Source organism: Akebia trifoliata, chromosome 4 (assembly GCF_017979445.1).
Source record: "Akebia trifoliata isolate Shusen 1 chromosome 4, ASM1797944v1, whole genome shotgun sequence".
Taxonomy (NCBI): domain Eukaryota; kingdom Viridiplantae; phylum Streptophyta; class Magnoliopsida; order Ranunculales; family Lardizabalaceae; genus Akebia; species Akebia trifoliata.
Genome location: NC_141378.1, coordinates 4,969,277 through 4,983,256, shown reverse-complemented (window position 1 = coordinate 4,983,256; position 13,980 = coordinate 4,969,277). Strand labels below are relative to the sequence as shown.

The window sequence follows — 13,980 nt, the reverse complement described above, 5'->3', positions numbered from 1 at the left end:
TTCTCAGTTTACTACAGTACTTGCTGGGGTCCCAACAAGCATTACAAAATGGAACAAAAAATTTAGAATGGTAAAATGGGATGTGTCCCTATTGGATAGAGGCGTGTTGGGATTGCGTCAAGTAGGGCTGTAATTGAACTTGGTTAGGATCGGGTCTTTGTGGGGCCAATCTGATAAGGTTGTTTGGACCTTTGTTGGATTGGTTTCTTAGCTCAATATTAGGATCCTAATCCAATTGATATAGAAAATATAAATAAACTCATGTATTTAAACAAATATTTGATATTTACATAATTTCTAACATTTTATCCTGATAGTGCTCAAATATCTTTTTTTTTATTTTATGGGTAAGTTGAACTTGAACCCACAACCCCTCACATTTTATTCCGATCTAGTACGTTGATTTTATATGTTATCCAATCTGATCCTCATCAAAACCTACCTCGTTGATCCGAATCCAAAATTATGGGATTGGATAAAAGGTTTGATACCATTTAGTTTTTTGAACTTAGCTGTGGCTCATCCAAGACCCCTTCCGGACACAAGTCCTTGGACTTGGTGAGAATGCCTTCCAACCAATTACAACCAATTATACATGTGTGCATATGTATAGATAATGCATTTCAAAATAGGGGTTAGAAGTTTCAGAATGAGTTGATTTTTTGTGAGGATGATCTCTATGGTGAAGAGGTCACCTTCACCAAAAATCGGCTCATTCCAAAACTTCTAACCTAAGTTTAGAAGTTAAAGAATCGTGGATTGTCCATTTTTTGTAAATCACTTTTGATAATAAAGATCATCCTCCCAAAAAATCATATACACTAAAAAAAATTGTTTGGCACAATGTTTGGCTCTCTTTAGAGCCTCTGAACGCCACCCATATATATATGTCAGGAGATGTCTTAGAGTGACTCCCCCTTTCACATTGTGTTGATGTGGAGGTGCGCACAGATGACATAACCATAAATTCTTTCACTCCTATATCAAGGAAAAGCATCTACGGTTCTACGCTCACTCCACATCAGCACAATGTGAAATGCAGTGTTCTGCAGTCACTTTAGCATTTCCCATGTGTAAGGTGCATTATGAATTACGAAGATTAATATTAATTGATCTAAACACCGTCGTTGTCAATCTTCAGCCAAACCAAAAGCTCTTGATTTCATCCTCTAGGGTGAAATATTTGTAGCTATGGGTTCAACCATCCAACATGGAATTATTATTATTATTATTATTTTTTAATCCAAATTGCTTGGGTTTATGAAATAGGTAATTTATATATGAATAATGCTCAAACGACCTCAAGTTAGAACCTCATATTGCATTTCATGACTTGAAAGTGGAAAGGAATCATAAATACTTTTTCACTCATATATCGATAAAAATCATTTACGATTTCTATCCACTCATCATGAAGTGCGATGTGAGGTTCCAGCTTTGCATCCTAGATTTTATCTCTTTGTATTTCCATTCTTTTCTTGTATACCACCATACCCATCTTTGTCACACAATGCTTTTTCGCCGTTTAACATTCAGCTACATAGAAAAGAAGTGTCTTATAAAATTTGATTGGTATACCTCGGTCGTGTAAGTATTCTAATCACTCCTATCTTTTTATTTTTCACTCTTTGAAGGTGAGGGCATTTAGGTCATTTTTAATATTAGATAAGAGAAGTCCCAAGTCAAGGGGCATGTTAGTAGTTTGAAAATACAGGGGTACTTCTAATATTCACCAAAACGTCGAGGGTATCTCTAAATCACCCTTCGCTTCCTTCTTCTTTGAAGTATAAAATTGTTCTCTCACTTTACTTTCAGAGTCAACAAAGCATCTACAAGCCTAGAACCCTCTCTCTCTCTTCCTCTGTATCCGTCTGTGCTTCACCATGGATGAAGAGTACGACGTTATAGTGCTTGGAACGGGACTCAAAGAATGCATCCTTAGTGGTCTTCTCTCTGTTGATGGCCTCAAGGTTTCTTCTTGCCTTTTTGTTTTTCTTTTAAAATTTAATTCACCTCCATAATTGTATAAATATCATATTCAGATCAAGCAATTTTACAGCGAAAATAGATAGAATTGATTCCATCCATCTCTATGCTTGAAGTGTTTGTCTGGGTATTTTTTTGTTTGTTATCCAATCGGTTCCGATCTCGATGATCTAATAATCTCAACTTGAACTAACTTTCCAAAAATCTTCCATTTTCCCCTGTTGAGCTAAATATTACTGAGAAAATGAAAATTTCCAAAGAAACCCCTAATTTCTCCTATTAAATTGATTCATCCAGGTGAGTTAGCGTCGATTTCATGTGAGGAAGCATATCGTTAATTTCACTTGTCTTTGTTTCCCTGTTTTAATTAGTCTTGAATCGGTTTATATATCTGAATCGATCATGGTGGGCATTACGCCTTGTTGGCAACATTAGTTGAAATTGTTGACGAATTATTTTAAGGTAATAAGATTATAGAAGAAAAATATGATCTTTGTGTTGATGACAGCTTTTTCTGCCGATCCCATGCTTCACTTGAATGGTGGATTTGATCTGAACTCACCTCCCAGAGAAGGAGATTGCTTACACGCTTCTGGTGTTTATTTCTTAGGAACATTTCAGGATAAATGTCAGCTGATAGAAGTTAAAAAACATGTAAAATATCTCACAAAAGACATAAACTGGCTAAAATTTGAATTCTAGTATAGATGCTACTAAATGGCAAAAGGGATGACAAAAATTTAGGTTTTGTTAATTTCTGTGTGCATGAGTATCTGAGACGATTATAAAGTTAATTGCGAATTATGTTATTTTTCTGCCAAAGATTTCTCCTTTATTTGGAAATCTCTTTGATATTGAACACTATTTAGAATTGGTTAATGCATCAGACAGGCTTTTTTTTTTTGAAATGTATTGATCATTTATGTTTTGATTCAAGGGATTATGCACGTTTTTTTATACATCTAATTATATTATATTGTTGTTATAGCAACCTCCAATACTTATTGTTTTGAAAAATATCTCTCATTTTTTTTATCTTTTAGTGAAAACCGAAAAAGGTAAGGGCATTTTAACTTTATATACGATGTAATAAATGCTTGTGCAATAAATATTTTAAATCCATTTATAAAAATGTCAATAAGATTTTTTATATTTATATTTACAAAAGTGTCATTGCATAAGTATAAAAATACCATTTTTCTTTCTCACTAAAAGAGAAAATAAAAATGAAATATACATAGAGAGCAAGTGATAGAGAGAAATTGGTCACTGTGATACTTCAATAATGTGTTTCAATAATGCCAGCATATTTGCTGTTATATTTATGTTGCTGTCATATTTGTTATATTCTTTCTATATATTATACTTTTTCTTCTTTGATTAGGCATATCAGACTGTTCTAGTTATTTGTAATTTTGTATCACTCATTATTTGTATTTCATAAATCAGGTCCTGCACATGGATAGGAATGACTATTATGGAGGAGAGGCAACGTCACTCAATCTCATTCAGGTCTGATTTTTTGGGATAGCCTACAAAGCCTCATAAAAAATTTGTGGAAATATTGACTAGTTCTTCTCCTTTTAACTTTCTTGGACATCATTAAATTGCAGCTCTGGAAAAGGTTCCGGGGAAATGATAAGCCTCCTGCACATTTGGGGTCTAGCAGGGATTATAATGTCGACATGATCCCAAAGGTTTTCTTCATCCCTGCTCCCTTTTGTTGTTGTTGTTGTTTTTTTTTTTTTTTTACTATTCTTTTGTGTGGATAATTTATTTATTTATTTAGACTATTGGGTCTGTTTCATATTACTAAGATCTGATTGTGTAACTTGCGGTTAACCAGTTCATGATGGCAAATGGTACTCTGGTCCGTGTTCTCATCCATACTGATGTTACAAAGTATTTGTCCTTTAAGGCTGTGGATGGAAGTTTTGTCTTTAACAAAGGAAAGGTATCACTTTTCTCCCTCCAAATTAGTTAGCTTTCAAATATCTTGATCTGCTTGGCTTCTGGGGTTCTATTTCCAAGCTCACCATTTCATCTCATCATTTCAATAGGTTCACAAGGTGCCGGCAACCGACATGGAGGCCCTCAAATCTCCACTGATGGGTATTTTTGAAAAGCGTCGTGCTCGCAAATTCTTCATCTATGTTCAAGACTATGAAGAAAACAACCCCAAAACCCACGATGGGATGGACCTTACAAGAGTAACAACGAGAGAACTTATTGCGTATGCTCTAGATCTTGGCCTTTATTGTGTTCATCTATTCTGTTTCATACGTAAAATTCTGTTAACAAAGGATGCATGTTTTATATATATATATAATATTTTGTTTCTTATCGAGGAAATTGTAGATACCAGTAACACATGTATGCTGATCGGATCCTCCACTTGATAAGTCGTACCTAAGGGATGTTCAACATTAGCCTGATGTGATTGTTTACATCTGATTTTTTATTTCCATTAGGATCCAATAGATAAGTGTACGGTTATTAGATTGGATTAGTTGTCGGTACAAGAATGTGATTAATGGAACCAAAGAATCTTAAAAAGATATCAAAGCAAAAGCGCTACGAAATTCATACATTTATATCAATTCAAAACAATTGATGTCTCATGTGAATTTTTTTTTTTTTGTGCCATATGAAAAATAACAATAGAGCTTGTGTGGAAAAACCTCCAACTCTAAGTAGAGGATGAACAGGAGCACTTAAGACACTGTATGTAGAGGCATGCCAAATAAACTAACAAGCACGTATTTTTAGCAAAATAGTTAATGTCAAGCTTCTAGCATACAGATATGTTGTCAGCCAACTGCACATGTGGTCTATCGGACAGATAACTTAGCCATCCTCAGCCTTGCCATTTTGGTGAGGTTGTGTAGCTGGTAAACTTCTTTTTGGATTTGTATGGCGTAGACACTTCATTGGTAGTGAACCAAGTTTAGTTTATGATGGAAGTATTAAGGTTCCATATAAATCATTATGTGATTCACAAGTTATATGGGCATTATTGGAGGTGGAACATCAGAGAAGCGTGGGTTTTAATTGATCGAGAAATCATGATGTTTGACATATTTTGTCCACATAGACATTAAAAATCTATCTATCAATAGAACCTATATTCCTGATGTTGCGAAATTGATCCTGAAACCCCGTCGGTATTATCTTGAGGTGTCAACTGATCTATTTAGTATTTTTGAAATATTTGGTATTATTGTTTATAGTTCGATAAACATAATATTTCTTGCACAAGTGAATTTTAAAAGGAAAAACTATTTGGTTGTATTTGATATCTCGAGAGTGACCCTCAACAAGGACATCGAAACTTTTTGACATAAAAAATTGTTTTATTATCATTTTTGTGTGATAGAGGGAGATCTATGACAGCTTATGTCAATGTGCTTTATAAAGATAATATTTGCTCTTTCTTAATTGGTTTGGCCTTAGGATTGTGTGGGCCAAGTGGGAGATTTAAATATTTGATTTCATCATCATCATCCTCAAAGCCTTATCCCAGAGATTTGGGATCAATTGTTTTAATATATTTTATTTAGATTTTATATTATTGAGGATTTTGTGTAGATCTAGCTTTGATTTAGTTTCAAAACTCTAGATCAATTATTTTGCATGTGATGGAGAATTGAAAAAACTCTTAACAAGAGTATCACCCTTCCTTCTTATAATGACTTTATAAATGTAGTCTAGAGCCAAAAATGGTTAGTATTTATAGGTATCTAGTCAGAAACTTAAGCCTTGGGTCAGTTCTTAAACTTGTACAGCTGTGCTATTTGAAGACAGGATGGACCTTCTCATTTCTTTTGCTAAGTAACCTCCAATTTTGTTTAATCTGGTTATTTTATTTTTTCTTATTATTTCTCCCATCCTGATCACACCTCCCTCCCACAAAAAGCTTAAAATTTGCACAGGATATTTTTAGATGTGCTATTGGCACCCCAAATTTTATTTAGTACACCCCTATTAAAAATAAAGAAAATAAGTGAATGTTTGAGAATAAGTAAAAGTTGGGGTGCCAGTAGAAGTTCTCTCATTTTTTTTTTGCTAGATTTCTATTTTTTGGCTTTAGGATTTTTACGAGCTTAATAATAATTGTAAACAACCACTGAAATTTTTTGAACGAGTGTTATAATGTTGAAACTTGAGATTATAATTTGAGCGAAACCTTTGTAATGTTTGAAGAGTGTGTTTTAATCTTTAATTGGGGTGATAAATAATTTAAGAAATTGGGGTGTAATACGTAAAAGTTGCGGTGCCAATAGCAGCTCTCTTTTCCTTTTTCCTTTTTATTTTTCACAATTAATAATATTCAAATAAAAGATTGTATCAATCACATAATATTATTCTCCTTACAACTTGTTAATTTTTTGCCAGTAAATATGGGCTTGATGACAACACTGTGGACTTTATTGGTCATGCTTTGGCGCTTCATAGAGACGACCGCTACCTTGTTGAACCTGCACTGGATACCGTGAAGAGAATGAAGGTAAGATGAAGCTAGTGGCCTTCAACTTATGCTTTAGCTTTCCCAGTGTTAATCCTTCAAAAATTAAAGTTGCATCTTTCTACCTCACTCTTACATGAAGGATTGTGTTTCGTTTTATAATAGCTTTATGCAGAGTCTCTAGCACGTTTTCAAGGAGGGTCACCATATATTTACCCTTTATATGGCTTAGGAGAGCTTCCACAGGTTGGTTTCTTTTTATGCCTACTCCTATGCTATACAAACATGCCACTTTCCTCGAGGTGTTTCATTTCTTTCTTTCTTTCTTTCAGGCATTTGCGAGGCTCAGTGCTGTTTATGGTGGGACATACATGTTGAATAAACCAGAGTGCAAGGTATTTCTTGTCTTTTACAGCACTTAACCTGACTGGGTTTTATGTAATATTGGCTTGGTTTCATTGGCGTGTTAATGTTGATGATGATCTTGGTCTTAAATGTCAGGTAGAGTTCGATGAGGAAGGTAAGGTTTGTGGTGTCACATCAGAAGGAGAAACTGCTAGATGCAAGAAAGTTGTCTGCGATCCTTCGTACTTGCCCAACAAGGTGAAAATTTTCATTCTATGACAACTTGTTTCTTGGAAAACCTGGTGTTATTCTGGACTGTTATACAACCTAGTATGCTTGCAACTATATTAAAGAAATTTACAGAAGAACTTCAAAGCATACAATACTCGCAATGACTTCAAAGCATACAATACTCGCAATGAGGAAATAAACAGTAGGAAATTAAATGGCCAAATAGTACTCTAGAGTTTGATTTATTTATTTATTTTCGAATAGGTATATGGGTGAAGGTGGGGTTTTGATCTCAGGTCTGTGGTATTACCACTCACAAACTTTACCAGCTAATCGAGGCACCTTCAGAGTTCTATTTGTTTAAAGGGTCTTGTTAACATTTTCCCTAAGGGCACACGTTAAACTGCATTAAATACTTGGAAATAAGCATCTGAGGGTATTTTAGGTATAAAAAATCTTTTGAGGGCATTTTTGGTATGAAATTCAATTTCCAAATTGTATTTAATGCAACTTAACGAGCACCCTTAGGGCACTTGTTAACAAAACCCTTGTTTAAAATAGAAGAAACAAAGCCTGAGAAACTAAATGTACAAGCCCAATTGAAAAAAGAAACAAAAAGCAAGAAATGGAAGTATGTGAACTATGTGTTAAAGTGTGGCTCATTCAATGATTAAACAGGTAAAGAAGGTTGGTAGGGTTGCCAGGGCGATCTGTATTATGAGCCATCCCATCCCAAATACCAGTGATTCTCCCTCGGTTCAGGTCATCCTGCCACAGAAGCAATTGGGTCGCAAATCAGACATGTGAGTTCTCATCTTCTCCTAGCATGAGGTTGTACTGCCGGTGATCCAGAAATATGTTCTAATCTTGCTTTTTATAGTGGCATTTTAATTCAGTAACCCAATTCTCGTAATTCTCAGTCAAATTTTCACTTTGCTCTGCTGACCTCAAATATGAACTCCAAATTTTTATTTATAATGGACTGACCCTGAAGTATTCTTTAGATATATCATATACGACTGTGCCCTGGCAAGCAATCACTTTTTTTTGGGCTGAAAGGGAGATTTTTAATCACTGTAAAAGAAAATATGGCGGATTGATTTCCGATAATAATTTTAATTTATCAGATGGTCATCATCCACCAATAATGTTGTTTTCTGGCCTAGATCTCCTAAATTTGACATGTTAAATAAATTTTAAATTCTATTTCATTTTAATGTCTTTCATGCTTGGACCTAAAGGTGGTCCAAGTCCAGATACAAAAGTTCAGCACAGAAGCCCATTTACATACACACTTGACAAGTGTACTAGGACGCATGAATACATGACTACCCCTGGGCATGCCTGGTGCGGGTCAACTTTGTAAGACCTAGGCAATGTACACAGCCCTTACAAAATTGCGACCAAGGTTGGGAAGATTAGAATTCTTGTCTTCTAATGAATCTACAAGATCATTTTTGTAAATTAAGTTTTTCATTGTGGAACACTCAGATTCTGGTAATTAAAAGACCAATTTTCAATTTAGTGATCTTTTGTAATGCATTTGGTTGAGCAGGTATCTTTTCTGCTGTTCATATTCCCACAATGTTGCTCCTAAAGGCAAATTCATTGCATTTGTATCAACGGAAGCAGAGACTGATCACCCTGAGATTGAACTAAAGCCAGGAATTGATCTTCTGGGCCCTGTCGATGAAATATTCTTTGATATTTATGACAGATACGAGCCCGTCAATGAACCTTCTCTGGACAACTGTTTTATTTCAATGGTGAGTCTCTCTGATGCTCTTGACCTTTTCTTACCATCAATCTTTCATTAATATGGATGCCTGATGATTATGTTTGTCGCTGTTTAACAGAGTTACGATGCCACAACACACTTCGAGTCGACTGTCGTGGATGTGCTCAATATGTATACAATGATTACTGGGAAGGTAACACGTAAATCTTTTGTCCGTTAGTGATCTCATGTTGGTCCAAATTCATAGACCCAGGTCAAAATTTATGTCTGGCATGGTCAAATGAAGGTTCTGGCTTCTAACAGCCTGCATATATTAAGTTGGTATAACAGTGGAACTGTCTATGAGTTACCCAATATTGGGGATCTCTGATCCCTGACTAACTTTGGCACGGTTTTTGATGTGGTGTGCAACCAACACTTGTGAAACCAGGGATTTTTGGTCCACCACTCTTACGAACCATTGACACATGTTTTTGTTAAGTTGTTTTAATATTGAAATGTTCACATCTGAGCCGTGCTAATATGATATATGTCTGCGAGCAGGCTGTAGACCTCAGCGTGGATTTAAGTGCTGCCAGTGCAGCCGAAGAATGAGAAATGTGGAACTTGGCATAGGAGAAGATTCAGCCTTTTGAAATTTACAAAATTGTTGTGTCCTGGGTGTGATATGTCAAACTGGAGTTGGGGATGAATTTATTTGTAAATCATCTTTCAAACTTAAGATAATTTCGTATTAAATTAACTGCGTACTTTTATTATTTGTTGGGGCCTGTTCTTTATATTCAAACCACCAAAGAAAAATTGCATCAAAATGGGATATGCTCGGATTAGGATGATTTCTGTTTTGTGATTGGCATGGATGATGAATCTTGTCAACTGCACTGCACTACACATTGTTCAAGTCCGACTCAAAGTCATCGTAGGCAATGGTGCTATTTATATCTACATATTAAATATGGTTCTTTTTGTTTGTGGTATGGACATTATATTTCCAGATTTTAAATAACAATATTTCCAAACGGATGACACCCATTGACTTTGATCTACTTTGGAAGATTAATACAAAATGACTTAAAATATGTAATCTTCGGTGTCATCGTGGATATTTTCTCCATGGGTTCAAGCAACATAAAATTTACGATGCTTAAACTTGAGGAGATCCCCAAGTATTGGGGTCTATTTACTGGCCAGTTTTTGTATGTATATGATGAGTATAATTGTAATATATTATCTTTCCTATCATAATGAGAAAAGTCAAGAGTAGAAGTGGTTTGTCATCAAAATTAGGATTTCAGAGATGCTCTCACCTTTACATTTAAATTTAAAACAATCATAATCATTTTGATTAATTTTTTAAATTATAAATAAGTTCTTGTGTTAGATGTGCGTTATGCATGTCACCTTCTAATTACCATTATAATGAGAATAGGAGTAGAAGTAGATCAAAATCAAAATTTAGATCTCACAATTGCTTTTATTTTTACATTTAAATTGAATATAATTAAGGTTATTTTGATACAGAAAATTCAATCCACAATAATCACATTGATTAATTTTTAAAATTACAACCCTTTAATTAATATTTTAAAGAGAGATTTACCAAGCAAACTTATATATTGCATTTCTATTACAAAAGCTTCCTTATTTTATCAAGTTTGTTACTCAATAAATCTTGGATAAGTGGGATCTACATTTTTAAAAAAAGATTACATACTTATAATATTGACAGTTCTTTAAATTAATATACTTTCAACATTTATTCTTTACAAAAACATGTAAAAGATATAATAGGCATTAAGTATTTAATTAAAAGAATTTGAGATATTATAAGTATTTAATCATTTATAATGATGTGGGTTCGATTCTAAAGTTTGTTGAGGAAGAGAAATACTTTTCTTATCATTAGATTATAGAAGACAAATTCTAAGAACTTTGAAAAAAAAAAAAAAAAAAAGAGTTAATTTTCACTCCTGAATTTTAATTTTAAATTTGGGAGGTTGGTAATCGTCTATTTTCAATACCTTGGATCAATTAATAAAAAAGTTTTTTTTTTTTTTTTAATTTGAATTTTTACATGAATCAAGAAGGCCGAGGTAGCATGGAGGGATACATTTAAATATAAAAGAATAAGAAAAGAGACTTCAACGCGTTTGCTAGTGAACAGTTGGTGTTATAAATATAAAAGTACTTAAATGAGTTAAGGGGTAATATCACAGTTTGAAATCAAAGGAGGGCATCTCAAATATTTTTCCAAAACATGGAGGGTTACGAAAAAAATAGGAAAGATTTTCTGGTGATGCGTTGATGTTATAACCTAGAACTATTTGACGAAAAAAAAAATGTACTTTTTTACTTTTGAGATGAGAAATCAAATTTTGAGGAATTAAGAAGAATCAGGGTTTTCGTCAACATCTTGAAGACGGATTGGTATCAAAATAGTTTTATGTTTGAATTGAGAGAAGAGAAGGGAAAATATGCAATTTTCCATCTATTTTTTCTATTTAGATCGTTGAGTGGGTAGAGAAGAGAAGAGAAGTGGAGCGAAGAAAAGGTAAAAAATGTCAAATTTGATTCACTCTAGAGATGAGAAGGGAAGAGAAGAAAAATAAGTTTTATATTTAAAGTTTATCTCTCATTATTTTCAAAATTTTCAAGGATAAGTAATATTAACAGGCCAGCTATTACTTCTGACACTCCCAAGAAAACATATAAATTTAATCTGATTTCAGAACCCCAAGAGACGTGGAACGAAAAAGGCACACCCCAAGTAAACATGCAAATATAATCTGATTTCAGAAAAGCAAGAGACGTGGAACGAAGGAGGCACACCCCAAGTAAACATGCAAATATAATCTGATTTCAGAAAAGCAAGAGACGTGGAACGAAAGAGGCGAACTCGAGTAGAAGACGACCTCGAGTAGGAGATCGACACAAGGTATCATCTCTCTCATTCTTCTGATTTTTTTTTTTTTTTTTCATAAAACTAATAGTATAAATTATCAAATAATATGGGTTCAATATTGTTTCTGGAGAAGAAGAAATTTCATGAGAATTCGACCAGAAATTTTCAAGCATCATTCATAGCTGTTAGAGCTAGAGATATAGGTAAGGTTGCAGGATTTTGAGCCTTTGGGTTTTTCTCTCTCCCCATCTTGATGGTCTGGGTTTGCTGCATTTGCTCGTGAAAGTTTTGGAATTTAGTCATTTTCTTTAGATTTATGTGTTTCTGTACCAGTTGAGGTGATCTAGGTTTTCCCCAAAATTCTGTTTGGTAATCTGGGTTGTGCTGAAAAACGTGTTTCTTGATTTGGGTTGAATTTCTTTTCTGTAAATTTTGGAGGTTAATGAGTGTTTGGCAGTTGGGAATTTGTAGTTGAGAGTTTAGAGATTCGGATTTTGCTTAATAAAATAGATTTTTGATTTGGTATTAATGAAGGCTCTCTACAACTGATGAGATCTATAAAAAAAGATCACTAATTTTGGGGGGGATTTTTATAGCTAATTTTGTAAGTTATATCAAATGAGATTTGGAGATTGTGTGGTTTGGTAAAGATGTCTACATCTCCTTCTCCAAATTCATCTCCTGCTGCAGTCCCTCCAACTTCTAGTACTACTAGTCCACCACCATCACCACCTTCAACTTCATCCCCTCCTCCAAACCCTTCTACTAATACTACTAGTCCACCATTGTGAATGAGACAATAGCTGCATTATATATTTTTATGTCATTCTTGAATGTTTTGATTCTACCCACACACGCGCATTTATTTGTTTCTTTTGTAAATATGTAGAATCTCTATCCATTACCTTTAAGAAGCCCGACCCTGTTAAATCCTTTTGTGAGACCAAAAATTTTGTATGCTCCAAATGCTGGTAGCTGAAAAACATAGGAAAGGATCATTCAAGATAAGTTCAAACATGAATTTCTGATTCTCTGCTTCTTGAACTACTACAATTACAACAGTATTTAACATGTGCAGATGTTTAGTGTCGAAAAATCAGGAAACTATTGTCCGATTGGGCATGTATCAGCACTTTGCACAAACCATAATTATAAGTATTTTGACACCTTGTTTATACCACTAATTAGTAATGTATCCATGGGTTAGCCCATAGGGATGGTCTTAGCGACACATAACAATTAATAATAGACCAAAGCGTGGTGGTTCACATGGTGCAAATGGGAAGATGTTCCATTGAAAAAAATAACAGGTTTATTAAGTTACTACCTAATATTTGTAGTGGAACTATGGAAGTGACTGTTAAAATTAAAGTATTGCTCATGTTACTTACCCCATCTAGCAATGTTGTCCTCATACTAAAATAAAATAAAATAGAGAAGTTGCAAATTTAGGATCTTACATTGCTTTAGCTGCCTAAGATGATGAATATTTAGATTTTAATATTATAGTTATTGATTTATTTTGCTTAGTCTGCCAACCTGTATGATCTGTTTTCCTGATAATTTTTATATACTACACAGCATGATCCCCATCAATGCCCTTTGGAATTGATGCTTATGTTTCAATTTTCTTTCTGGTTTTATGAATAAAGACTTATTATTACTATAACTTGGAAGCAGCTGATTGAGATAATGGAACTTCTTATGAAAGAATTGAGTTTCTTTCTTCATACAAAATTACACTAAACATTGCAATGTGCACATTGGCTATTTTACTCTTCCCCCATATTCAGTGTATTGTGATGTAAATCTCATTTTTTTTTATAAGTAAATCTCATTTTTTTACAGCTCAACTCATTTATCGACTCTGTAGTAGAGTGCAATGGTTATTTGTAGACTACGAAGGGTATAATAGTCATTTGACTAAAAATAATTTCTTGGTATGATATTTGGTTGGAAGATGAATATTTATCATGTTCTTTATAAATGAGTTTAAGTGTTTATATTTTGTATCATTGTACAAGTAGAAATTTGTTCTTAAGACTATGAAGGGTATAATAGTCATTTGACAAAAATAATTTCTCTGTTCTTCTCTTATGAATGCTAACCAAACAGGAGAAACTTGATTCTTTCTCTTCTCTTTCAATCCAAATAGGGAGGGAGAGAAACTAGGTTTCTCTTCTGTTCTCTTCCCTCAATCTACAAGGGGTAACATCAAACCTTATGTATTGTGTTAAACAGCAAACTCAAACTTCTAGGCAAAAACCCTTCTTCAATCTTCACTCTTATATCATTCTTTCCTTCTCTTATCTT

At 33.9% G+C, this 13,980-nt stretch overlaps 1 protein-coding gene across 1 annotated transcript; it reads left to right on the top strand.

The window, feature by feature from the left end:
- Positions 1–1,807: 1,807 nt before the first annotated feature.
- LOC147403194 (guanosine nucleotide diphosphate dissociation inhibitor 1) lies at positions 1,808–9,523 on the top strand. Its single transcript, XM_086438684.1, has 13 exons — positions 1,808–1,970; positions 3,436–3,498; positions 3,600–3,683; positions 3,833–3,940; positions 4,047–4,219; positions 6,382–6,493; positions 6,617–6,697; positions 6,784–6,846; positions 6,953–7,054; positions 7,706–7,830; positions 8,583–8,793; positions 8,884–8,958; positions 9,309–9,523. The coding sequence occupies exons 1-13, from the start codon at positions 1,884–1,886 to the stop codon at positions 9,357–9,359; spliced, it is 1,335 nt and encodes a 444-aa protein (XP_086294810.1). The 5' UTR covers positions 1,808–1,883; the 3' UTR covers positions 9,360–9,523.
- Positions 9,524–13,980: the final 4,457 nt, after the last annotated feature.

Bases quoted from the DNA above. Each gene is read 5' to 3' on its own strand.
- LOC147403194 (XM_086438684.1), top strand. From the start codon at position 1,884: ATGGATGAAGAGTACGACGTTATAGTGCTTGGAACGGGACTCAAAGAA. The intron at 1,971-3,435 runs GTTTCTTCTTGC...TTCATAAATCAG, and splicing joins TCTCTGTTGATGGCCTCAAG to GTCCTGCACATGGATAGGAA. The intron at 8,959-9,308 runs GTAACACGTAAA...GTCTGCGAGCAG, and splicing joins ATACAATGATTACTGGGAAG to GCTGTAGACCTCAGCGTGGA.